Here is a 25,906-nt window from a genome sequence, read left to right on the forward strand (position 1 = left end):
TGTACGTGTTGTTTCCCTGTAGATACCCTTGGCATCATGGTTGCCCACAAACCCACCAACACACTCAAGTTCATTAGCTGTTGTTTTAAAGACGCTATACAGACAACAAGCAAAACTAACGTTATCCAGAAAATACCTTGCAAGAACTGTAACAAACACTACATTGGACAAACAGGCAGAAAACTAGCCACCAGGATACATGAACATCAACTAGCCACAAAATGACACGACCCACTTTCTCTAGTATCCTTACATACGGACGAGGAAGGGCTCCATTTTGACTGGGATAACACATCCATCCTTGGACAAGCCAAAGAGAGAAACACGCGAGAATTCCGAGAAGCACAGCATTCCAACTGGAACTCTATCAACAAACACATTGACTTGGATCTCACTTACCACCCCCTGAGAAAAAGAACAGGAAATGACATCACCATAGGAAATGATGTCACCACAGGAAATGACATCGCCAACCCAAGGAAACTCAAGCATATAAATAGAAAGTGGGCTACACCACCAGTCCTTCATTCCGAGGCTCACTGAAGATGTTACCTAATATGGTGATGAAACATCTGAAAATGCTTCCAGCTCAGTGAGCAAACCTACATCCAGAACCTCAACCTGAACTACAAATCTTTTCAAAACTCTCAAGAGCGAACAATGTTTTACAAGAATTCATTGCAGCAAGCAAGTCTGCATCTTGAAAATATCTTACATTTTAACACAATGAATCAAATATTTACAATTAATATTCAGAATGAATGTGGGCCTTTTACTTCCATAGCATACATTTTTAAGATTCCTTCATTGAAAACCTTAACTGGCATGTAATTGCTCGGTTCATGCATTTGTCATCTCCAGTATCATGATGTTCTTGGTGAAACCTAGGTTGGACTCCATCTCATGGCATTCGAAGGTATTTTCACTTCTTACATCTTACATAAAGAACAATACTGCCCATAACACAAGAAACAGATTGGCCATGAATGATACACTCCACAAATCAATCTTCTCATGGTCGACTTAAAGGGGTTTCTGGGGCTACTGCGGAAACAATCAACAGGAGAGTAGATACTAATATCAGATTCATTGACTTCCGGTTTCTCCATTCTCATGCTCCTGCATTCTGCATTATTTATCAGCAAATTCAGAAACACTAGGTTTGTGTCCTTTACAGCAGAGAAGAGTAAGGAGGGGTTACGCAGACATGTTCAAAATTGTGAGATTTCATAAGAAGTAGTTAAGGTTCCACTCAGAACACATTTAGTAATTGCCCAGTGAATAGAGGACATTTCTATACACCCTCATGTTATGATTTGCAATTTGCTGCCAGAAAGATGGATGGAATCAGATTCAATAGTAATTTTAATTTAAATTGACTGCAAAGAAAGTGATGTCGGGCTATGGGGGTTGGGAGAAATGAGTCTAATTGGATTGCTGTTTTAAAGAGCCGGCACAAGCACAACAGGTCGCAGAGATCGCTCAGCACTTTCCATTATTTCAAGCCAACTGACTGCGGCTGCAATGCAGTTAGCAACTTATATTTGATGCAATATGTCTAATGTGCACAATTGCCTCAAGATACCTTGGATGAATATCTTCTAAGCTTTGACTGATCAGATTGTTATAATGGCTTTCCTCGAAATCAGTGTCAACACAAAGTCAGTTCATGGAAACAATGCAATCAGAGGTTTCCAGGCATGACAGAAAGGAGACTGGTTGAAGCTGTTCATAAATCAGCACACGACCTGTGGTCTTGTAGAAGGTTGAACACAACACAGCCATAAAACAATTATCATCTCAATTGCATTGGGCTCATCTTGAATATGAAGAGCCACTGTATGCACATCTACTACTCAGTATCTTAATGAAGTATGACATAAAATTCAGTTGATTTCTAACACATTTCAGTGTAAACACAGTGGAAGGAGGCATTAGACCCAAATGCTAAATGGGTTTTCGTTAAATTTATGGCTTGCAATGGTGTGTATGCAGACATTATGTTTGGCAAGTTTTGGATGTGTCTTTGATGAGATGGCATCAATGAGAACATTGTGAGCTGCTGCACACAGAAAAGTGTCTGTATGTGAAGACATTTTTGTGGTGGAAGAAAAGATGTAGACAAGACTTAATGAGTGGTCAAATAGGGTAGTCAAGAGAAGGTTTCCTGTATCAGATTGACATTGGCAGCAGGTTGTCTTTCAGATGTTGTTTCAGGATGTTGTTACTCATCAGACAGCTCCCACACACTCCTTCACTGCCCACATATAACTAACTGCAAGATGATACCATGATGCCTGAGATAATATTGTGGAGTACTATTCTCTAACAAACCATCCTCACCCCAGTCCACCCACTACCACCCCCATGCAATTTTGGACAATTGAAGCAGCCTTTAATATTACAACTGTGCTTTGAAGGTAAAATGGATCTTGGTAAAGGATTATTGAGCTAACGTTCTGGAAAACATCTATCATCAGCCATGGCCCCACAGAGAAATCTTGAGTGCAACAGAGTCACCCAAAGATTTCCTTAAGTAGGATCAAGTGGGCTGCCTTATAGCATGAATAATGAGGTGTTCCTTGTCACAAATGACTGACACATTAAAATGGAGGATAGGGTGTCTGACAGAAATCAGCCATTCAGCCTAAAAATGTTCCCGCTGGTATTTATGGTCTACTGAAGTCACTTACCGTTTTTTCTCATCTAATCCTTTCAACATAACCATCTACTCCATTCTCCCTCATATGTTTGTCCAGTTTGCCTTTAAATGTATCTATACTATGCATTTCAAGTAATTAGTTGTTTGCAAGTTCCATATTCTTACCATTCTCAGGCACAGAATTTTATTTTGAATTCCTTAGAGGATTTATTTGTGATTATTTTACGGTGATGATAATTGTTCCCCGTGGCCAAATTATGACTTTAAATAGTGTAGAGCACAAGTATTCACAACTGCGAGCCTCACCATTGTATTGTTCTGCCCAATTTCAGATCAAAACATTGAGAAAACCTCATTTAGAATGTCCACATCTAAAGAAACAACTTGTGTGAGGCCAAAGTGAAAAAATTGAATTGCATCGAGATCAAACAAAAGTTTATAGTAGCTGACTAATACTAAACTGAGTTGAGCTGTTACTATTACTAACAGTTGAGCTCAGTAAGGCCAAATGTGGGATATTTGACAACCACTTGACCTTAAGACATAGGAGCAGAAATTAGGCCATTTGGCTCATTGAGTTTGCTCTGCCATTCAACCATGGTTGGTAGATTTTTCAATCCCATTTTCCCTCTTTCTCCCTGTAATCTTTGATCCCCTTGGCAATCAAGAACTCATCTAGCTCTGTTTTAAATATACTCAATGATCTGGCCTCCACAGCCTTCTGTGGAAATGAATTCTACAAATTCACCACACTCTGGCTAAAGCAGTTTCTCCTCATCTCCGTGCTAAAGGGTCTTCCCTTGACTAAGACTGTGCCCTCGGGTCCTCATTTCTCCTGCCAATGGAAACATCTTCCCAATGTCCACTCTGCCCAGGCAGTTCGGTACTCGTAAGTTTCAGTCAGAATCCTGCTAACCTCCATCGAGTATAATCCCAGAGTCCTCATATGTTAAGCCTTTTATTCCTGGGATTATTCTTGTGAACCTCCTCTCCAGGGCCAATACTTCCTTCCTGAGGTATAGAGTCCAAAATTGCTCACAATACTCTTAAGTGTGGTCCGACAGAGATTTGTAAAGCCTCAGAAGTCCATCCCTGCTTTTTATATTCTAGTCCTCTTGAGATGAACAACAGCATTGTATTTTCCTTCCTAACTACTGACTCAACCTGAAAGTTTACCTTCAGAGAAACCTGGACTATGACTCCTTTTGCACTTCAGATTTAAGAATTTTCTCCCCATTTAGAAAATAGTCCATGCCTCTATTATTCCTACCCAAAGTGCATGACCTAACATTTTGCAATGTTATATTTCATCTCCCATATGGGTGGCACGATGGCACAGTGGTTAGCACTGCTGCCTCGCAGCGTCAGAGACCCGGGTTCAATTCCCATCTCAAGTGACTGACTGTGTGGAGTTTGCACGTTTCCCCTTGTCTGTGTGGGTTTCCTCCGGGTGCTCCGGTTTCCTCCCACAGTCCAAAAATGTGCAGGTTAGGTGAGTTGGCCATGCTAAATTGCCCGTAGTGTTAGGTAAAGGGGTAACTGTAGAGGAATGGGTCTGGGTGGGTTGCGCTTCGGTGGGTCGGTGTGGACTTGTTGGGCCAAAGGGCCTGTTTCCACACTGTAAGTAATCTAAGTAATCTAGTCTAAGAAAATATCTTTGCTCACTCTCCTAACCTGTCTAGGTCTTCCTGCAGTATCCGCACATCCTCAATACTATCTGACCCTCCACCTATCTTTGTATCATCTGCAAACTGAGCCAGAATGCACTCAGTTCCTTCATCCAGATCATTAGTGTATGAAATGAAAAGTTGTGGTCCCAACACTAACCCATGTGGAACACCACTAGTCACCGACTTCCATCCGGAGATGGACCCTTTGATCCCCACCCTCTGTCTTCTACCAGACAGCTAGTCTTCTATCCATGCTAGTACATTGCCTCTAATACCATGGGCCCTTATCTTTCTTAGTAGCCTCTTGTGCGGCACCTTATCAAAGGCCTTCTGAAAGTCCTGATAGGTAACATCCATTGGCTCTCTATGGTCTAACCTGGATAGGGTTACTTCCTCAAAGAATTCTAACAGATGAAATCACGTGACTTTGTTCTTTTTTGCCATACATTTCCAAGTATTCAGGGATCTCTTCCTTCACTACAGACTGGCTAATCAGCCTATAATTTCCCGTCTTTTTCCTTACTCCCTTCTACTTTTCCTGTTCTCTGGAATCCTGACTGACTCCAGTATTCCTGAAAGGTCACTCCTAAAGTGTCCACTATCTCTTCAGCTATCCTAGTTCAGAAGTCATCTCATCCAGGTGATTAATCCCCTTTCAGTTTTTCTAGCCCGTTTTCCTTAGTGATGGCCACCATACTCCATTCTGTCACCACCCACCCCGACTCTCTTGAAGTTTTGAGATATTACTCATGTTTTCTACTTGTTTAGTACTTGTTCAATTCCTCAGCCATTTCTTTGTTCCCCATTACTACTTCTCCAGTGTCATTTTCCAGCAACCCAATGTTCACTTTTGCCTCGCTTTTGCCCTTTATATATCTAAAACTCTTGCAATCTTCTTTAATATTATTGGCTAGTTTAACCTTATATTTAATCTTCTCCCTCCTTAGTTCTTTCTTTGTTGTCCTCTGTTGGCCTTCATAGGCTTCCAAATCCTCGGTTTCCCACTGCCCTTCATAACATTATAGGCTTTCTTTTTTGCTTTTTTGCTCTCCTGGACTTTCCTGATCATCCTACCTGTACCATGCTTCTTTTTCTTCAGGATGAATTTTTGCTGTGTCTCAAAAATTACGCTTAGAAACTCCTGCCATTGCTGTTTGACTGTCTTTCCTGTTAGGCTGCTCTCCCACTCAGTTCTGGTCAGCTCCTCCCTCACGTCTCTGGAGTTGCCTTTATTCAACTGTAATACTGTTACGTCTGATTCCACTTTCTGCCTCTCATTTTGCAGAGTAAATTCTATCATATTATGGTCACTGCCTCCTAAAGGTTCCTTCACTTTAAGCTCCCTTACCAAGTCTGCCTCATTGCACAACACTAAATCCAGAATAGCCTGTTCCCTAGTGGGCTCCACCACAACCTGCTCCAAAAAGCCATCTTGTAGACATTTCTTTTTCTTTTTCTTGTCAACCTGATTCCTGATGAAGGGCTCCGGCCTGAAATGTCGACTCTCCTGCTCCTCGGACGCTGTCTGATCTGCTGTGCTTTTCCAGCAACACACTTTCGACTCTGATCTCCAGCATCTGCAGACTTCCCTTTCTCCAACCTGATTTTCCCAGTCCACCTCCATGTTGAAATCCCTCATTATCACTGGAACCTTGCCTTTCTTTACATGCCTTTTCTATTTCTGTGTATCTTGTGATGCAAATTCTGACTACTGTTTGGAGGCCTGTAAATAACTCCCATTTTTTTTACCTTTGAGGTTCTTCAACTCTACCAACACGGATTCAGCATCACCTGGGTCTATTTTGTTTATTGCTTTTGATTTAATTTCATTTCTTACTAACAAGGCAACCCCCCACCCGCTCTGCCCACCTGCCTGTCTTTTTGCTAGGATGTATATATCCTTGGATATTTAGCTTCCGGTCTTGACTCCCTTGCAGCCATGCCTCCATGATGTCCACCACATCATATCTGCCAATTTCGATCTGCACCACAATCTCGTTTGCCTTATTTTGTATACTGCGCGCATTCAGAAACAACACATTCAGTCCGATATTGACTGTCCCTGTTCTCATTGTCACTTGTTTACCAGTGTGTTTGTAGTTTGATTCCCAGCACTGTCCTATTTTGTGTGCTGGAGACTTTAATAACTTCTCCTGAGTTCTCCTTTCTTTCATTTTTTTTCATATTTTTCCATGCAGTTGAATCCATCCCTAGTTGCTTCCAATTGGTCATCCTGCTTCTTGGAGTTTTACCCTTCCCTTCCCCTAGCTTCCTCGTTTAAAGTTCTGTTGAACACCCTATTTACCTTCTTTGCTCGAACACTGGTCCAAGTTCAGTTCAGGTTGAGACCGTCCCAATGGTACAGATCCCTCCTGTTCCAATACTGGTGCCAGTGCCCCATGAAAACTAATCCCTCTTTCCCACACCACTCTTTTACTTCCCTTTTTCTCACATCCCTATGCTAATTTGCACATGGCTCGGGCAGTAATCCAGAGATTATAACCCTTGAGGACCGATTCTTTAACTTAATTCTTAGTTCCTGATAATCACTAAACAGGTCCTCTTTTCAAGCCTTGTCTATGTTGTTTATCCCAATGTGGACCACAACAACTGGATCCTCCCCCTCCCTCTCCAATATCCTTTCAAGCTGGCCAGACATGTCCTGCACCTTGGCATCAGGCAGACAATATACCATGCGATTGTGAGATCTGTATTTTCCAACTTTAACTGCAAATCGTGTGTTTTAGCTTAGCTTGTGAACAAAAAGTGTACTTGTTAAAAGATGATTACATCACATCTGACCCTCATTTACTAAAGCAAAATACTGTATATAGTGGAAAAAATAGGAAATTATAGAAATACTCAATACATCAGGCAACATTTTTAAAGCGATCAAAAGAGTTAACATTTCAATCAAAGATTATTCATCAAAACTCAGAATTCTTTTCTACTTAATTAAATCTATTTCATTTTATCTTATTCCTATATGATGTTAATGTCAACTTTAAAATAGCTGAAAATGACGTTTTGTCAAAGTTTGTCATCTTGGACTCATCAGGAAAATTTTCAAGAATACCAATTTACCAATACAGTTGTAACAGAAGTGGTGTTTGCCTCTAACAGGATGTTGTCAGCCAGTCCAAAAGATGTTTTGCCTACCACACATATAAGGAATATGATTCATGAATTTGAGCACTGATATGATGCCAGATAAAGGCTGTGTGTCCAAATGACTGATAGATCATATCCCTTTGGCTGTTAATATCAACCAGCTTACTAACTGTACCTCAACCAGCCAGTACTCACAAAATGAAAACACAACATCATTAGATGTGACTCAGTAATTGGATAACATTTGCTGGATAATCCCAAGTGTCAAAGATTTATGTTGGCACTGAACTTAGGATTGTCTGACAACTTTGTCGTGTGCTGCACTTGCATGTAGATGCAGGGCCTTGTTGTTTGCAGACAGAAAGAACACAGTATGTTTATTTCAATTCAAACAAAAAGGTAACAGCCACATGTTTAATTCTCAGAGCCATACTCTGACCAATCAAAACAATGCGCCTGGTTTAAAATTTAAACAAGTCTGACAGTTAACTGTCAATTATCACTAACTGGTGCATTGTCCATGACAATATCTAAATTGGTATTTTTGGAATTGTCCTGATACATGCAAGGTGAGTAGCTTTGACAATAGATGTCTTTTTATCAGCATTAATTACGTTGTGTACTTCAAATTAACTAGTTAAAGTCAAACTCAAACTTCCTAATACTCTACCATCATACTTTTAATCCCTGTATTTAATTAGATACAGGATATTGGTTCTGGGTAGATAGACTAAAATCATGCTACCATTTACATCAAAAGACTCATCCACTTCCCTGCACTCTCACCATTTCCCTTAATTCCTTTATTGTTCACTGGGCAAAGAATTCCATAGGAGAAAGTGAGGACTGCAGATGCTGGAGATCAGAGCTGAAAAATGTGTTGCTGGAAAAACGCAGCAGGTCAGGCATCATCCAAGGAGCAGGAGAATCGACGTTTCAGGCATAAGCCCTTCTTCAGGAATGAGGAAGGAATCAGAAAGAATTCCGTAAATTAACAACCATTTGGGTGAAGAAGTTCCTTCTTAATTCGGTCCTAAATCTGCTCCCTCTAATCTTGAGGCTATGCCCTCTTGTCCTGGCTTCACCTGCCAGTGGAAACATCCTCTCTACTTCTATCTTATCTATTCCTTTTATAATTATATATGTTTTTATAAGATCCCCCCTCATTCTTCTGAATTCCAATGAATATAAACCCAGTCTACTCAGTCTCTCCTCATAAGCCAACCCCCTCAACTCTAGAATTAATCCAATGAACCTCCTCTGCACCCCCTCCAGTGCAGTACATTCTTTTTCAAGTAAGGAGACCAAACTGCACACACTACTCCAGGTGTAGCCTCACCAGCACCTTGTACAGTTATAACATAAGCTCTCTGCTTTGCTGCCTTCTCCCCAGTCCCACCCCCCTCCCATTTATCTCTCCACCCAGGAGGCTCCCTGCCTTCATTCCTGATGAAGGGCTTTTGCCCGAAACATCAATTTTCCTGCTTCTCGGATGCTGCCTGACCTGCTCTGCTTTTCTAGCACCACTCTAATCTAGTCTCTGCTTTTAAAGTCAATCCGTTTAGCAATGAAGGACAAAATTGCATTTGCTTTCCTAATTACTTCTTGTATCTGTAGACCAACCTTATGTGATTCATGCACAAGGACACTTGGTCCCTCTGCATATCAGCACACTGCAACTTTTTACCATTCAAGCAATAATCCTTTTTACTGTTACTCCTACCAAAATGGATGACTTCACATTTATTAACATTGTTTTCCTTGTATTCCATCTGCCAGACCTTTGCCCACTCACTCAAAGCATCCATGTTCCTCTGCAAAGTTTCACAGTCCTCTGCACACTTTGCTCTGCCACTCATCTTAATGTCATGTGCAAACTTCAACACTCTACACATGGTTCCCAACTCCAAATCATCTGTAGAAATTGTAAATAATTGCAGTGGCAACACTGATTCCTGAGGCAAATCACTAGTCACCGATTGCCAGCCGGAATAGCAGTCATTTATCCCCACTCTTTGCTTCCTGTTAGTCAACCAATCCTCTGTCCATGCTAATACTTTACCCATAACACCATGCATCCTTATCTTATGCAAAAGTCTCTTGTGCAGCAACTTGTCGAAGGCCTTTTGGAAATCTAGGTACACCACATCCACTGGGTCCCCATTGTCTGCTTTGCTCGTAATGTCTTCATAGAATTCCAAAAGATTTATTAAGCATTACCTGCCCTTCATGAAACCATGCTGCGTCTGTACAATGGGACAATTTCTATCAAGATGCCCTGCCATTTATTCCTTGATAATACATTCAAGCATCTTCCCCACTACAGAGATAAAGCTAAATCTATAATTTCCCATCCTTTGTCTACCTCCGTTTTGAAACAGTGGCGTCAACATTTGCTGTTTTCCAATCTGGTGGGACTGCCCCAGAGTCCAGCGAAGTTTGGAAAATGAACGCTGGTGCACTTGCTATTTCTCCTGCCATCTCTTTTAGTACCCTGGGATGCATTCCATCAGGGCCAGGAGACTTAGCTGTCCTTAGCTCTATTATCTTGCCCACCACTACCTCTTCTGTAATAATAATTGTTCCCAGGTCCTCACCTACCTTTGTCTCTTTGTCAATTACTGGCATGTTATTTGTGTCCTCCACTGTGAAGATTGATACAAAATACCTGTTCAGTGCCCTCAGCCATTTCATCATATCCCACAACTAAATGCCCTTCTCATCCTCTAAAGGGCCAATGTTATCTTTAGCCACTCTTTTTCGTTTTATATATTTATAGAAACTTTTGCTATCTGTCTTTGTATTCTGTGCTAGTTTTTTTTCTCATGTTCTATCTTATTTTTCTTTCTCGCTCTTTTTATGGCTTTCTGTTGATCTTTAAAGTTTTCCCAATCTTCTAGTTTCATGCTGTTTTTGGCCACTTTGCATGCCTTCTCTTTCAATTTGATATCCTCCCTTATTTCCTAAGACACCCATAGCAGATTACCCCTTTTTTTACAGTCCTTCCTTTTCACTAGAATATACTTTTGCTGAGCACTTTGAAAAATTGCTTTGAATGTCCTCCACTGCTCATCAACTGTCAACCATAAAATCTTTGTTTCCAGTCTACATTAGCCAAGTCCTCCTTCATTCTATCATTGTCTCCCTTGTTTAGACACAGGACTCCGGTATCGGATTTTATCTTCACACTCTGCGTCTGTATTTTAAATTCACACCATACTGTGATCACTCCATCCAAGAGGATCCCTGACTATGAGGTCATATTATTCCTGTCTCATTACACAGGACCAGATCTTGGATAGTTTGCTCCCTTGTCGCTTCCATTACATACTGTTCAAGAAAACTTTCGCGGATACACTCAGCAAACTCCTCCTCAAGGGTACCCCGACCGAGCTGGTTCGACCAATCTACATATAGATTAAAATCCCCTATGATAATTGCCGTACCATTTTCACAGGCATTAGTTATTTCTTTGTTTATTGCCCACCTTAATGCGGTTATTATTTGGTAGCCTATAAACTATGCCTATCAGTAACATTTTCTTCTTAGAATTTCTAATTTCCACACAAATGGATTCAACCTTATTCTCCATGGAACCTAGATCATCTCTCAGCACCGCCCTGATATTGTCCTTGATTATCAGAGCTACACCACCTTTCTTACCCTCCTACCTGTCTTTCCGAATAGTCTGATACCCCTGGATATTTGACTCCCAGTCGTGACCATCCTGTAACTATGTCTCTGTAATGGCTACTAAATCATATTCATTCACGATGATTTGTGCCATTAACTCATCGACCTTGTTACGAATGCTACGAGCATTCAGGTAAAGTGCCTTTATGCTAGCTTTCTTACCCTCATGATTTCCAACATCTCTAATAATATCTCCTGAGTTATTCTTCCTTTTTACTCCCTTCATAGTCTGTCTTGAACTTAAAACCTGCACACATGCTAACTTGCTGCTCACCTTTTTATTTACCATCATACATCCTTTCGTTTTCCCTTTCCCTTCCTCACGACTCACTAGTTTAATTTCCTAGTTCCTCCCAGCTCTGAGTTTCTCATTACGATGCTAAAGTTTCAGTCTTAAATCATATGCTCAAGTCCTGGAGTAGATCATACGAAGAGGACAATTATAATTTTTTTTTGTGCTGAAATAGCTGGATGACAAATTGATTCCACAGCCCATGTCCATGTCCATAACAAAGATAACAAAGGGCGGCACAGTGGCTCAGTGATTAACATCACTGCCTCACAGCACAAGCAATCCAGGTTCAATTCCAGCCTCTGATGACTGTCTGTGTGGAGTTTGCACATTCTCCCTGTGTCTGTGTGGGTTTCCTCCCACAACCCAAAGATGTGTAGGCTAGATGGGTTAGCCATGGGAAATGCAGGGTTACATGGATAAGATAGGGGAATGGATTTGGGAGGCTTGTTCTTTGGAGGGTCAGTGGCTTGCCTCCATGCTGTAGGGATTATTGTGCTGTAAATTTCCTTTTTTAAGGAAAGTAATCCTTTTGGAGATTTGAAGAATTACATGAACCTGATGGCATTTTTGCACATTGGAGTGACATGTGCGTAAATCCAAAACTTATTTTCTTGTGAAGTAGGGTCTGGTTTGAATATGAAATTCACTGATTCTTCTTTGAAGATAGTGGAATCTAATTTGACTTCATTAAGAAGATTGCTGTAAGTGTATGTTCTGGAGTACTGCATTGCCTTGGACTATAGGCATTACAATTTGAAGGCACAGGTCATTTTTAAACAGAAACTTACTCTATTCATTACATGAAGAAATGTCTTTAAAGGTTGCTATTGATAAGCTTTTATAATGTAGGTTTCATTTAGTGCTTGGGAGAATTGAATTGCCATATTACAGAGTATGGACATAATTACAAAACCTCAATACTATTTTGCATTAAATTTAGTTTTTTGCTACAACAGTGGTATTAAATATAGCATGTAAGTAGAAGGCTTCCAAAATTAAACCACATCCTCATTATTTTGTTGATTATTGCACATTTGTTGAAACAGAAATACTTGCCTCTTTTTAAAAAAAAGAGACTCAATTCTGCACAAATTATGTGATTATTGAATATTCAGCTCCGCTACCCAATGATCCATTGGTTTACACTTTTGGGGTAATTAATTATTGGATGTTAAACTGTAATGCACCATGAATTAACAATTACAATTTGGATATATTATTGCTGTATACCTGTTTTACAAACATCACAGTGTTTAGAATGTTTTCAAAAACACAGAAATGATCTTAAAATATTGTGAAAGAAACAATATTTTTCAATGGACAATGTAGCTCTGGAGTACATTCCCTCAACCGTTCCAAACATTTGAGTATTGAGGCCAATCATATACAAACCAGATGACATTGCCGAATTCTCAGCTGTACAAGCTCTGAGTTGCTCAGGTTTATATTTTAGTAACGGAAAATGATTGGACATAGTATTTCAAAGAATTATTGAATTATTGATTCTTGACCTCTTTCCCAACACAAATCAGAAATTACAGTAAGAGAAACTTTACTTGAGCGTGTAGCTCAGTTTAACGTGTATTTTATTGAGTACCAAGAACATAGAACAGTCCAGCGCAATAACAGGCCCTTCAGCCAACGATGTTGGGCTGAACATAATTCCAAATTAAATTAATCCTTTCTGCCTGCCCTTGGTCCATATCCCTGTATTTCTTTCATATTCATGTGCTTACCTAAAAGTCTTTTAAACACCCCTATCGTATCTGCCTCTACCACCACCCTGAAAGTGCCTTCCAGACTTCTATTACTCTCTATGTAAAAAACTTGTCCTCACATCTCCTTTGAACATTCTCCCTCTCATCTTAAATGCATGGCCCCTAGTCTTAGATATTTCAACTCTGGGAGAAAGATTCTGACTGTCAACCCTATCTATGCATCTCATAATCTTGTAGACTTCTATCAAGTCTGCCTTCAGCATTCACTGCTCTAGAGAAAACAACCCGAGTTTTTCTAGTCTCTCCTTATAGCTCAAACCCTCCAATCCAGGCAGCAGCCTGGTAAACCTCTTCTGCACCCTCTTCAAAGCTTCTAATTCCTTCCTGTAATGTGGCAACCAGAATTGAACACTATATTCTAAATGTGGACTAACCAAAGTCTGATAAAGTTGCAACATGAAATCCTGACTCTGGTACTCAGTTCCTTAACCAATAAAGGCAAGCATGCCTTCGTTACCATTCTATCTACTTGCATGGGCACTTTCAGGGAGCTGTGGACTTGAACCCCAAGATTCCGCTGTACATCATTGCTGTTCAGGGTCCTGTATACTTTTCCTTAACATTTGATCTCCCAAACCGCAGCACCTCTAACTTAGATGGATTAAACTCCATCTCCCATTTCTCCGTCCATATCTGCAACTGATTTATATCCTGCTGTGTCCTTTGACAACCTTCTACACCATCCATAACTCCCTATTTATATCATCTGCAAACTTACTAACCCAACCAACTACATTTTCTTCCAAGTCATTTGTATATATCACAAACAACAGAGGTCCCAGTACGGATCCATACAGGACACCATTAATCACAGACTTCCAGCCTGAAAAATACCCTTCCACCATTACCCTCTGCCTTCTATGGGCAAGCCAGTTCCAAATCCACATGGTCAAGTTATCATGGTTCCAATGCATCTTAATCTTTTGGATGAGCCTACCATGAGGGACCTTGTCGAAAGCTTTACTAAAATCCATGTTGACAACATCCACTGTTCTGCCCTTATTGATCACCATCACCTCGAAAAATTCAAAATAATTAGTAAAACATGACCTGCACAAAGCCATGCTGATTGTCCCTAATTAGGTCATGTTTTTCCAAATGCACATAAATCCTATCGAAGAATTCTCTCCACTAGGTTCCCAACCATCTATAGGCTCACCAGTCTATATTCCTGAATTGTCCCTATTTTAAACAGAGGAATAACTTAGCTACTCGCCAGTCCTCCAGAACCTCTCCAGTGGCTAATGAGGGTAAAAGGATCTTGGTCAAGGCCCCAGCAATCTCCTCTCTTGCCTCTCTCAATAACTTGGGCTAGATACCATCGGGCCCTGAAGACTTATCCACCTTAATACTCTTTAAGAGACCTAACACCATTTCTTTCTTGGTCTCAAAATGCCATGGCATATTAGCTCCACACAAATCTCACAATCATCCATATTCTTCTCCAGTTTTTAATGTATGTATAGAATGCTCTTTAATTCTACTTGCCAAGGTCATTTCATGGCCCCTCCTTGCTCTCCTAATTCCCTGTTCTTTCCTACTTTCTTTATATTTCTAAGGGGCCCTGTCTGAATTTAGCTTCCTAAACCTTACATATGTTTCTTTTTTCGTTTTGACTAAATTCCAAACCTCCTTCGTTATCCAAGGGTCCCTTACCTTGCCATCCTTGTCCTTTCTCCTTACTGGAACATGCAGGTCCTGAATTCTCATCAACAGATCTTTAAACAATTCCCATATGTCAAAGGTGGACTTACCTGATAACAGCTCCTCCCAATTAACAGTCCCTAGTTCCTGCAAAATACTGACATAATTTGCCCTCCCCCAATTTAGTCCCTTACCACAAGTTCCTAACTTATCCTTATTCATAGCTATTTTAAAACTGAAGGAGTTGTGAACACTGAAAGGTCAGTCACCTGACCAGGCTCATTAGCCAATACAAGATCCAGTATGACCCCTTCACTAGTTGGACTATCCACATACTATTTCAAGAAACTATCTTGGATGCACTTAATAAATTCTGCTCCATCTAAGGCTCTTGCTGTCAGGGAGTCCCAGTCAGTATCGGGGAAGTTAAAGTCACCCACTACAACAACTCTTTTTATTGCATCTTTACCTAATCTGCCTCCATATTTGTACCTCAATGTCTTGGTGGCTGTTGGGGAACCTATAGTATAATCCTATTAGAGTGACTGCACCCAATTTATTTTTGAACTCCACTCATATTGCCTCAATGGATGAGCCCTTCAGTATGTCGTTTCTGAGTACAGATGTAACATTCTTCCTGATTCGCAATGCAGCTCCTCCACCTCTTTTACCTTCCTCTGTATCTCATCTAAAACAACGAAATCCTGTGAACAGCCAGTCCTGTCCCTCTTTCAATCAAGTCTCTGTAATAGCCACAACATCATAGCCCCATGTACTGATCCAGGCTCTAAACTCTCCCAAGAATGGTCCTCAGCAAAGTTTCTATGCCATCCTCTATTGAATGCTCTTCCTCCAGCTTATCACCAGGTTGGGGGGGTTCTTTCTCACTCTGCTGATTGGTCGTGGTGAGTGAGCTAACTTCTCCCATAACCAGCTCCTCAGTGAAGTCTCTCTGCTGTCCTCTATTGGATGCCTCAGGCATAGTCCTACTCCACTAGCTACCTGACAGAGCAGCGCTTTGAAAATCACAGATGTCTTAAATGATAACATACAGCTATTATCTCTGGATGAGCTGACCAAAGCCCAGGAGTCCTTAGAAAAGGAGAAAACTCCTGGAAGTGACCGCTTACTGGCCGAGTTGCATTCAGCTCTGTGGGACTTGATAGGCCAAGTCCTGCTGGATGTGTATGACAGTATGCTTCTGGCAGGTAGTATGTGCGAATCCATGTGGAAAGGTATCATCACCTTCATCTGTGGAAGGAGGAGAGGGAGGAAATTAAAAATGGTAACCAATTTCATTGCTAAATGCAAATCCTGTCTAAGGTCATTGCCAAACAGGTCAGGTCTGCCCTGGGATTGGTGATTCACCCAGACCAAACCTGTGCTATACCAGAGAGAATGATCTCTGACAGCCTCGTGCTCCTCAGGGATAGAACAAAGAAAATTTACAGCCCAGGAACAGGCCCTTCGGTCCTCCAAGCCTGAGTCGATCCAAATGTACTGTCTAAACCTGTCGGTCAATTCCTAAGTATCTGTATCCCTCTACTCTCCACCTGCTCATGCATTTATCCAAACGCATCTTAAATGAATCTACTATGCCTGCCTCTACCACCTCTGCTGGCAACGCGTTCCAAACGCCCACCTCTGTGTGAAGTACTTGCTGCGTGTATCCCCCTTAAACTTTCCACCTCTCACCTTGAAAGCATGACCTCTTGTCATTGAATCCTTCACCCTGGGAAAAAGCTTGTCTCTATCCACCCTGTCTATACCCTTCATGATTTTATAAACCTCAATCTCCTTTTTTTCTCATGAAAATAAACCTAACCTACTCAACCTTTCTTCATAGCTAGCATCTTCCATACCAGGCAACATCCTCACAAACCTTCTCTGCACCCCTTCCAAAGCATCCACATCCTTTTGGTAATGTGGCGACCAGAACTATACACAGTATTCTAAATGAGGCCGAGCCAATGTCTTGTACAATGTTAACATGACTTGCCAGCTCTTATACTCAATACCCCATCCAATACTATATGCCTTCTTGACCACTCTATCCACCTGTGCAGCAACCTTCAGGGTACAATAGACCTGCACTCCCAGATCTCTCTGCCCATCAACTTTTCCCAAGGCTCTTCTGTTCATTGTATAATTCGCTCTAGAATTAGACTTGCCTAAATGCACCACCTCACATTTGTCTGGATTGAAATCCATCTGCCACTTTTCTGCCCAACTCTCCAGTCTATCTATATCTTCCTGTATTCTGTGACAGTCCCTTATGCTTTCTGCTACTCCACCATTCTTTGTGTCATCTTCAAACTTGCTGATCATACCAATAGTGCCTTCTTCCAGATCATTTATGTATATTACAAACAACATTGGCCCCAACACTGACCCCTGTGGAACACTACTGGTCACCTTTCTCCATTTTGAGAAACTTCCTTCAACTACTACCCTCTGTCTCCTGTTGCACAACCAGTTCTTTATCCACCTAGCTAGAACACCCTGCACACCATATGACTTCACTTTCTCCATGAGTCTACCATGGGAAACCTTATCAAACTCTTTAGTAAAGTCCATGTATATGACATCAACAGCCCATCCTTAATCTGTCAACTTGATAGGATATGAGGGGTGGATGTCTGCCTCATCAGCCTGGACCAGAGGAAGGCCTGTAATAGGATATTGCACACCTATGTGTGGGGCAAAGTCTCCTTCTGGAATATGCCTTTGTACGGGAGCTCTGAAGAGAGATGCAACAGTTTTCATTGGGGTTCATCCCAAGCAGCTCGATGACTCTGCTGTATGGTGTGTTTCCTGGGATGTGCACCAAGGCAGTCATGGAATACAGGGAGAACTAGCCATTTGGATACAGAACTGGCTCAAAGGGAGAAGACAGAGGGTGGTTGTGGAGGATTGTTTTTCAGACTGGAGGCCTGTGATCATGGAGTGCCACAAGGGTCAGTGCTGGGACCTCTACTTTTTGTCGTTTACATAAATGATTTGGATGCGAGCATAAGAGGTACAGTTAGTAAGTTTGCAGATGACACCAAAATTGGAGGTGTAGTGGAAAGCGAAGAGGGTTACCTCAGATTACAACAGGATCTGGACCAGATGGGCCAATGGGCTGAGAAGTGGCAGATGGAGTTTAATTCAGATAAATGCGAGGTGCTGCATTTTGGGAAAGCAAATCTTAGCAGGACCTATACACTTAATGGTAAGATCCTAGGGAGTGTTGCTGAACCAAGAGACCTTGGAGTGCAGGATCATAGCTCCTTGAAAGTGGAGTCGTAGGTAGATAGGATAGTGAAGAAGGCGTTTGGTATGCTTTCTTTTATTGTTCAGAGTATTCAGTACAGGAGTTGGGAGGTCATGTTGCGGTTGTACAGGACATTGGGTTAGGCCACTGTTGGAATATTGTGTGCAATTCTGGTCTCCTTTTTATTGGAAAGATGTTGTGAAACTTGAAAGGGTTCAGAAAAGATTTACAAGGATGTTGCCCAGGTTGGAGGATTTGAGCTATAGGGAGAGGCTGAACAGGCTGGGGCTGTTTTCCCTGGATCGTCGGAGGCTGAGGGGTGACCTTATAGAGGTTTACAAAATTATGAGGGGCATGAATAGGATAAATAGACAAAGTCTTTTCCCTGGGATCGGGGAGACCAGAACTAGAGGGCATAGGTTGAGGTTAGAGAGGGGAAAGATATAAAAGAGACCTAAGGGGCAATGTTTTCACGCAGAGCGTGGTACGTGTATGGAATGAGCTGCCAGAGGATGTGGTGGAGGCTGGTATATTTGCAACATTTAAGAGGCATTTTGATGGGTATATGAATAGGAAGGATTTGGAGGGATATGGGCTGGGTGCTGGCAGGTGGGACTAGCTTGGGTTGAGATATCTGGTCGGCATGGACAGGTTGGACCGAAGGGTCTGTTTCCATGCTGTACATCTCTTATGACTCTATGACTATCGACTCGCTAAAAGATGCTCTTTCACCTGTCTTGTTAGTCTTCCAGAGCAAGGAGTTGACCTTGACAGGGTGTTAATAAGTGTGGCGCTGGAAAAGCACAGCAGGTCAGGCAGCATCCTAGTAGCAGCAGAATCGATGTTTCAGGCATGAGCCCTTCATCATGTATGGGATGATGAGGGGCTTACACCAGAAACCCCAACTCTCCTGCTCCAAGGATGCTGCCAGACCTGTTGTGCTCTTCCAGCGCGACACCTTTTACTCTGATCCCCAGCATCTGCAGTCCTCACTTTCTCCTTGACAGGGTGTTGCAGACTGGCACATTCCAAGGTCCAGGACTTTGTGCTGAGGGACGCAGTAAAGCTTGGAGCAGCTGCTGCCAAAGTGCAGCGGGGAAAGACCATCATATAAGGTCTTTCTGCCAAAGTTAAATGGCAATCTGTTCAGGCATTGGACCCTCCCGATGCCTCAAATATACGTAAATATTGTCTTGTACCAGTAAGAAATGCCTTGGTCTGTTGGCTGGATAGGGTCAAACTCCAATTTTTGTTTGTTTCTTCATCTGCTCCTCTACAGAACTGAAGTGCTTCAGTGACCATGCATGTAAAGATATTTTTATGAATAAAGTAAATTTTTGTAATGAAAAAAAGTTTTCCAACAGCTGGCACTACAGAGAAATTATAAATAGGTTCCCCCTTTTAGAAGAACGAAACAAGAATGTCGCACTTCAGCAACTCGAATACAAAGCAAGAAGTTGCTAATCCTGTTATGGATGGTGTTTCAGATTGTTTTACAGGAAATCGCATTATAACCATCCGTTGCAGGAAATCGTTTTGAAACTTCCCTGGAGGCGGGCCAAAAACAAGTTGAGTGTTGACACCCGTTCCTTGAGCAGTATCATATTCAGGCACTGCATTAAATATATTTACTTTGCGCATATGCCCTTTGGGCTGCAAACATTTTATCTGCGCCTCACTACCATGACACCCGCCTACTGATTCACTCTTTTACCCTTCACAACGATGAGATGTCAGAGGAACCCATTGGGAACTTTAAGTGACTGTGCGATGAGCAATAATTAATGGCTTGTTAGTAAGATTGGTTAGTGTGTACACACGACCTGATTGATGTCCCCTTCTTGTACTTTCATTAATAAGATCGCACAGGCAAGTTGCTCATTGACTCGCACCAACCCCGCGCTTTCTCCGCCCAAACAAAGAGATACAGTCGGACGGTTGCCATGGAGACGTGACTCTGCGGCTCTCCAATTGGTCCTTTCCCTTTTGGATACATTCGCTTGGGAATTCGAGGGCGGGGCCACCGCATCCCACCTTGCTCGCTACCGATTGAGCGGCGCCGGGATCACGGCGGCTGGTGATTGGTGGAAGGGGTGGGCCGCGTTCGTGAAGGGGCGGGGGGTTGGGCATGGTCCCACCCGCCGATCGCGATTGGTGGGCGTGTCTGTCACTCAGGAAGCGTCATTGAAGCAGCGCTCCCTTAATTCGGGGAGTTGGGCGGGGAGAATGAACACACTCGGGCATCGGTGATACTGAGCTGGTTCTTTCAGCGTTAGCGTTAACTGCACAGGAGATGGTCAATGAAGAGCAGCCGGACCAGACGAGTACTTCCAGTTGCAAGGACTACCGCTTGATAATCTCTCCCGACCCTTTCAAAGAGGAATTGTTCCTGAATGTTCGCCCTTTTGGAGCAGCATTTGTATTAACTCCTCTTTAAAGGAACACACGATTGCATTTAGTCTTTGCCTTTTTTTAAAAGGGGGTGGGGGCGGGAGGGTTTGTGAGGGCACCGTTCCAGTTCAGAGCAAGACACTGGCCCATCGGCGATTCCCATAAAGGTTTTCCTCATGAAAAATCAGCTTTTCTGTACTACCTCGGCCATGGCGATGAACAAGAGTGTCGACTGGCTCCAGGAGCAACTGGAATCCGGGGAGGCGAGTCTGCTGCTGCTCGACTGCCGCTCTCACGAGCTGTACGAGTCCTCGCACATCGAGTCGGCCATCAATGTGGTCATCCCGGGGCTGATGCTCAGGAGGCTCAAGAAGGGCAACCTGCCCATCAAGTCGCTGATCCCCAACAACGAGGACAAGGAGAAATTCGTCAAACGGTGCAGGACTGATACCGTCATCCTGTACGACGAGTGCACGATCGATTGGCACGAAAACGGGGCGAGTTCTGTCCTGGGCTTGTTATTACAGAAATTAAGAGACGATGGCTGCAAGGCTTATTACCTAGAGGGTAAGACTAGAAACATCCTCCCAACTGTAACCAAACCAAAAAGAAACTCCTGCTAAAAGAAAGATCAACTTTTAAGTTGTTTTTCCTATCCACGACCATTCATTCCCCCTTCTATGTACTTGTGAACAAATAAATTTAAAAATAACTTGTTTTCCTATTAAGCTGTTCCTTTATTCAAATGTTGTACGATAATAATGCCTCAAAACGCACTCTGATGAACTTTAAACATAGACTGGGCAGAAGTCACCAGTTGCATGCCCCCGACCACTCTTGATTGTGTTTTGGATGGAGTGACACTGAGTAGTGAAACTTTTTTTTTTGGTTAAAAAAAATCACTCGCGCCAGTTTACCAGACGTGCCTTAAACTTGGGAAATAATTTTAGGGCTACCCCTTTAATGTGTTGGAGTTTGTGTGTGTGTGTGTGTGTGCGCGCGCGCGCGCGTCTGTGTGTGCTGTATATTCATAGTGTTCCGAGGCGAATACCAAGTCCGTGTGATTTTTTTGGGGAAAGAGAAACAAAATCTTTCCACTTAAATTCCAAAATGGCTCCGCCATGTTGTCTTGGTTGAGTAAAATCCGCGTTTTCATGAATGAAGGACTCTTTTGGTGGTTTGTTTTAAATCAGCAGGAGCAGGGTTGTCACATAATACCCAAGTACAGGTTTATATCATCATAACCTTTTACATTTAGAAAGTTGACTTTTAATAGGATGCTCTTGAAATGATCAGCAGTACAATGGTTTGCTTCTATTTACTACTCCTGGTCTCTCTCTCTCTCGCACACCACAGGGGGCTTTAATAAGTTTCAGACTGAATATCTAGAACATTGCGAGACCAACCTGGATTGTTCCTGCCCCAGCAGTTCGCCTCCCGTTTCGGTGCTGGGTCTGGGAGGACTTCGAATAAGTTCCGACTGCTCTGACGGGGAGTCCGACGCCGACCGAGAACCCAACAGCGCGACCGAGTCCGAAGGCAGTCCCTTGCCAAATAATCAGCCAGCTTTCCCCGTCCAAATTTTGCCGTATTTGTACCTCGGGTGTGCCAAAGATTCGACCAACCTGGATGTCCTGGGAAAGTATGGCATCAAATACATTCTGAATGTAACCCCTAATCTTCCCAACATGTTTGAAAATGACGGGCAGTTTAAGTACAAGCAGATTCCAATCTCAGACCACTGGAGCCAGAATCTTTCTCAATTCTTCCCAGAAGCAATTTCTTTCATAGGTGAGCATTCATTTTTTTTAAATATAAGGTTTCCACTTCATAGTCCGTGTGTTAGGAGGAGCTGAATTGATCTGCTCTTGAGCTCCTCCATCATCCTTCAAACTTGTACTTGCATGTGCGTATTTCCTCACAAGCTGTACAGTACATTTGTTAAGAAATAATAGAATTCAAAAGTAATGTATTATTGAGGCAACTGACTTGGTGTGTATTCCTAAGAATATACAAATTTACAAATTTGAATAACATAACCTTAGATTTTAAAAAAAGATACTGGAGTATTGAAGATGCCAGTTTCTGAATAAATCTGGAAATTAGACTTGGTCTAATTGATCTGCTTACTACTTTTCATGCAATCAATCTTGTTTTATTTATTTTAGTTCTTAATGTGAAATTACTCATGAGTTACTATTGTAAAATAGCTATTTTATGTTTTTTGTTTGAGCATGTTGGTGAATCTTCTTTATTCTAAGCAATAGTGCATAGACTAAGTCTTACTGTTTTATTGTTAGTTGCACTTTTTACTGTTGTCTTTTTGGAATAATAACTTGTTTTCAAATATTGAACACTGTTGAAATCTGACGAAACTACTTGGGAAGGGGAAACTTTACAATTGGGTTCAAAGAAAACCAGAAAATATTTAAACAGCCATGTTTATATCTTGAGATGGCTTTCTTCTTAAACCTAAAATGGCTTAATTATGGTCTGCCCTTCCTTCATTTGTCCTTGTCTTCAGTTTTATCCTTGATTTAAGCAGCCTACCTGAGTCAGTTTTGTGGCTTTAGATTGTAATCCTTATATGCAAGTTTATCTTGGTTCTCAGGCATTGGAAATCAACATGATTCATTGTAAGCAATGATCCATTCTATAATTTGAAGTAGCATTTTTATCCTTATCTGGATAATGTATTCTCTGCACATGGCTAAAAAGCCAGAATATCAACCACTTAAAGGCCCAGATGGAAACAGCAAATATTCCCCTTTCCCTCTCTTACTCTACACAATCAACTTGCTCATCCATACATCTGCAGTTATACTTTAGAATTTTGGTAAAACTAATGATTGTGTATATCTTTAATTGAGACAATACATTTTGTACAAAATTAATTAATATATTGAATTACAAAATGACATGTTTAAACTGGAAAATCCAAGGTTGGAAAACACACACACACACACACACACCTTGCCTGGTTGGGTTGCTCCCACTTGTACAGGAGTGGGGACAGTAAACTGCTTTATTTGGCTTTTGTTTCAGTTGAGCGCAGAACATGAGCTTTTAAATTTTTGTTGGACTTCTAAAATGTTGACTAACTGAATGTTCACTAGCAAAATTAACATTATCGTGAATAGATTTTTCAATTGTTTGGAAGTGGCTGGAACATTTCTTGATGTTAAGTAATGCACTTCGGTTATACAATGTGAAAAAAAATTATTATATAGAATACAAGATTTTTAGTTAGAATCAGTATCATTGTAATTAATTTTTTTTTATATTTATTTTGGGATAGATGAAGCCAGATCCAAGAAGTGTGGAATCCTAGTTCATTGCTTAGCTGGGATTAGCAGGTCAGTCACTGTGACTGTTGCATATCTAATGCAGAAATTGAATCTATCCCTGAATGACGCTTATGATTTTGTAAAAAGGAAAAAATCCAACATCTCTCCGAACTTCAACTTCATGGGGCAGCTTTTAGACTTTGAAAGGACTCTAGGACTTACCAGTCCTTGTGACAACAGGGCACCTAAAGAGCAGATGTATTTCACCACTCCTACCAACCACAACGTTTTCCAGCTGGAATCTCTCGAGTCAACATGAAGAACAGAACACGTGCAAGTCTTTATCCTAAGCATTTGAAAAGCTTGCCATCAGGCAATTATTTTGGGGTAAACTGGTCTGACCAGGTTGGTGTATCTGATCACTGTTTGGAGAGCTCGCTATCTCATGTGTTCCCGATTTAAAGTAATCGGGCGAAATGTACTGATGTTCATCAAAGAGTGGGTTTTCAGCCTCAAGGTATTAAAGTTTTGGGAGGAATAGATTTCTGAGCGCAGTTATTTGTGACAGCTGATTTAAGCACAAAAACTGGCAATGAAACCCACTACAAATTTGCTGGATAAATGTGATGAAAGACTTGGGCACTTGGACATCTTCATGAAGGTGCCATCCCAGTACTCTTCTGATTTGCATTTTAAGTTAGTTTTACTCTACAAAATGTAGGGTTTCTGTTTCTTTCCCTCAAGTAACCAGACTGTTGTACAAGCAGCAGTTATTGTTCAGTCACATTTTTATGATTGTTTTCTATGTTATTTGTTGACCTAATGCAGTTTGCACAGTTGTGAAGCCTTCAAGTCACGGCACTTCACTGGTACTCCACAGAGAGAACGGACACTTCGTTGTAGTAGGCATCTAGCAAATGTGAATGGAGCAGACCTGGATCGTGCCTTGAGTTTTGTAGGAGAGTTAGCAGTGCAAGAAGATAGTTTAATTTGTTTCCCTTAAACTTAAAGCTGAAGAAAATGGGCCTTTTTGTTGAAGCCCTAAACCAATTCCTTTACGGCATGCTTGAGGTTGCCCTGGCTGTGCGCAGTCAACAGGCTGTGATTAATGCCAAACAGCTGGGCTAAATCAGATCCAGGTCAGTCTGTCAGTGGGAAGTAATTGTAGATGCCAGCACTTATCTTGCATATTACATACTGATTTTTTTTTCCTCTACTGTTGCTGCTACTCTTGAGGTCCCAGAGAGTTGAGATAGAAACATTATTGAGCTGCAAATAACAGAACCAAGGTTACTGTAGTGTTATACCTGGGTGGAAAATTGTCTAAGGCTTCAGCTTTGGCTGACCTCGTAACCTATTTCAGCATTTTTTTTGTATGTTCTCGTTTAATGTATTGAAAATCCACTGAGATGCTTGGTATTAAAATGACTTTGAGGTAATTTGTATTGATGACCGAAGCTTTTGGGTCCAAATTTCTGCAATATTTTTTGCATTCTGTTTCCTTTTTATATATAAAAAAAGAGAAATCCAATTTTCTTGGCCTTTTTTGTGGAGGAATGTTAATGTGATCGTGTAAGATACAAAGAAAAGGTTTAGCAGTTCAAAGAACACAGGCATTATTTGGGGGAGGGGGAATCGGTTCATTACAAAATGGATCATTTTGCATCTTACCTCACTGAGGACATTCAGGGATTATGAAAATGCATCAATTATCGTGTTACAGCTGAGTGGATTTTGTAAAGCTTTTGTGCTGTACATGGTTGAGATGCATACATATTTCAATATGAGCTTGGTAGAGGGTAGTTTTTGCTTTCTGATTTATGAAGGAAAAACTCTATATTGTATAGTATTCTGAACCAATACAACACATGTTTATACTGCAAATAAAATATTGAATTATTTTTTCTTTAAAAGTTGTGTCAAATTTGTGTCCACTTCATTTCTTAAACTCTTTGGGACATGAATTACATTGGTAAGGCGATATGTTTTGCCTCTCCATGGTTTTCTTGAGGGTATGAAGAGTTAACTGTATATTTTAGGAATAAAAGTACATACAGCAGTTTCTGAAAGAGATTAGTAAATCAGTTTTGTTTTTACAGTCATTTACTGAATTCAGTTT

General features: G+C 41.4%; 1 protein-coding gene across 1 annotated transcript; it reads left to right on the forward strand.

The window, feature by feature from the left end:
• Positions 1-20,302: 20,302 nt before the first annotated feature.
• LOC122558945 (dual specificity protein phosphatase 7-like) lies at positions 20,303-25,700 on the forward strand. Its single transcript, XM_043707918.1, has 3 exons — positions 20,303-21,067; positions 21,857-22,291; positions 23,799-25,700. The coding sequence occupies exons 1-3, from the start codon at positions 20,677-20,679 to the stop codon at positions 24,104-24,106; spliced, it is 1,134 nt and encodes a 377-aa protein (XP_043563853.1). The 5' UTR covers positions 20,303-20,676; the 3' UTR covers positions 24,107-25,700.
• Positions 25,701-25,906: the final 206 nt, after the last annotated feature.

This window comes from Chiloscyllium plagiosum, chromosome 18 (assembly GCF_004010195.1).
Source record: "Chiloscyllium plagiosum isolate BGI_BamShark_2017 chromosome 18, ASM401019v2, whole genome shotgun sequence".
Taxonomy (NCBI): Eukaryota; Metazoa; Chordata; class Chondrichthyes; order Orectolobiformes; family Hemiscylliidae; genus Chiloscyllium; species Chiloscyllium plagiosum.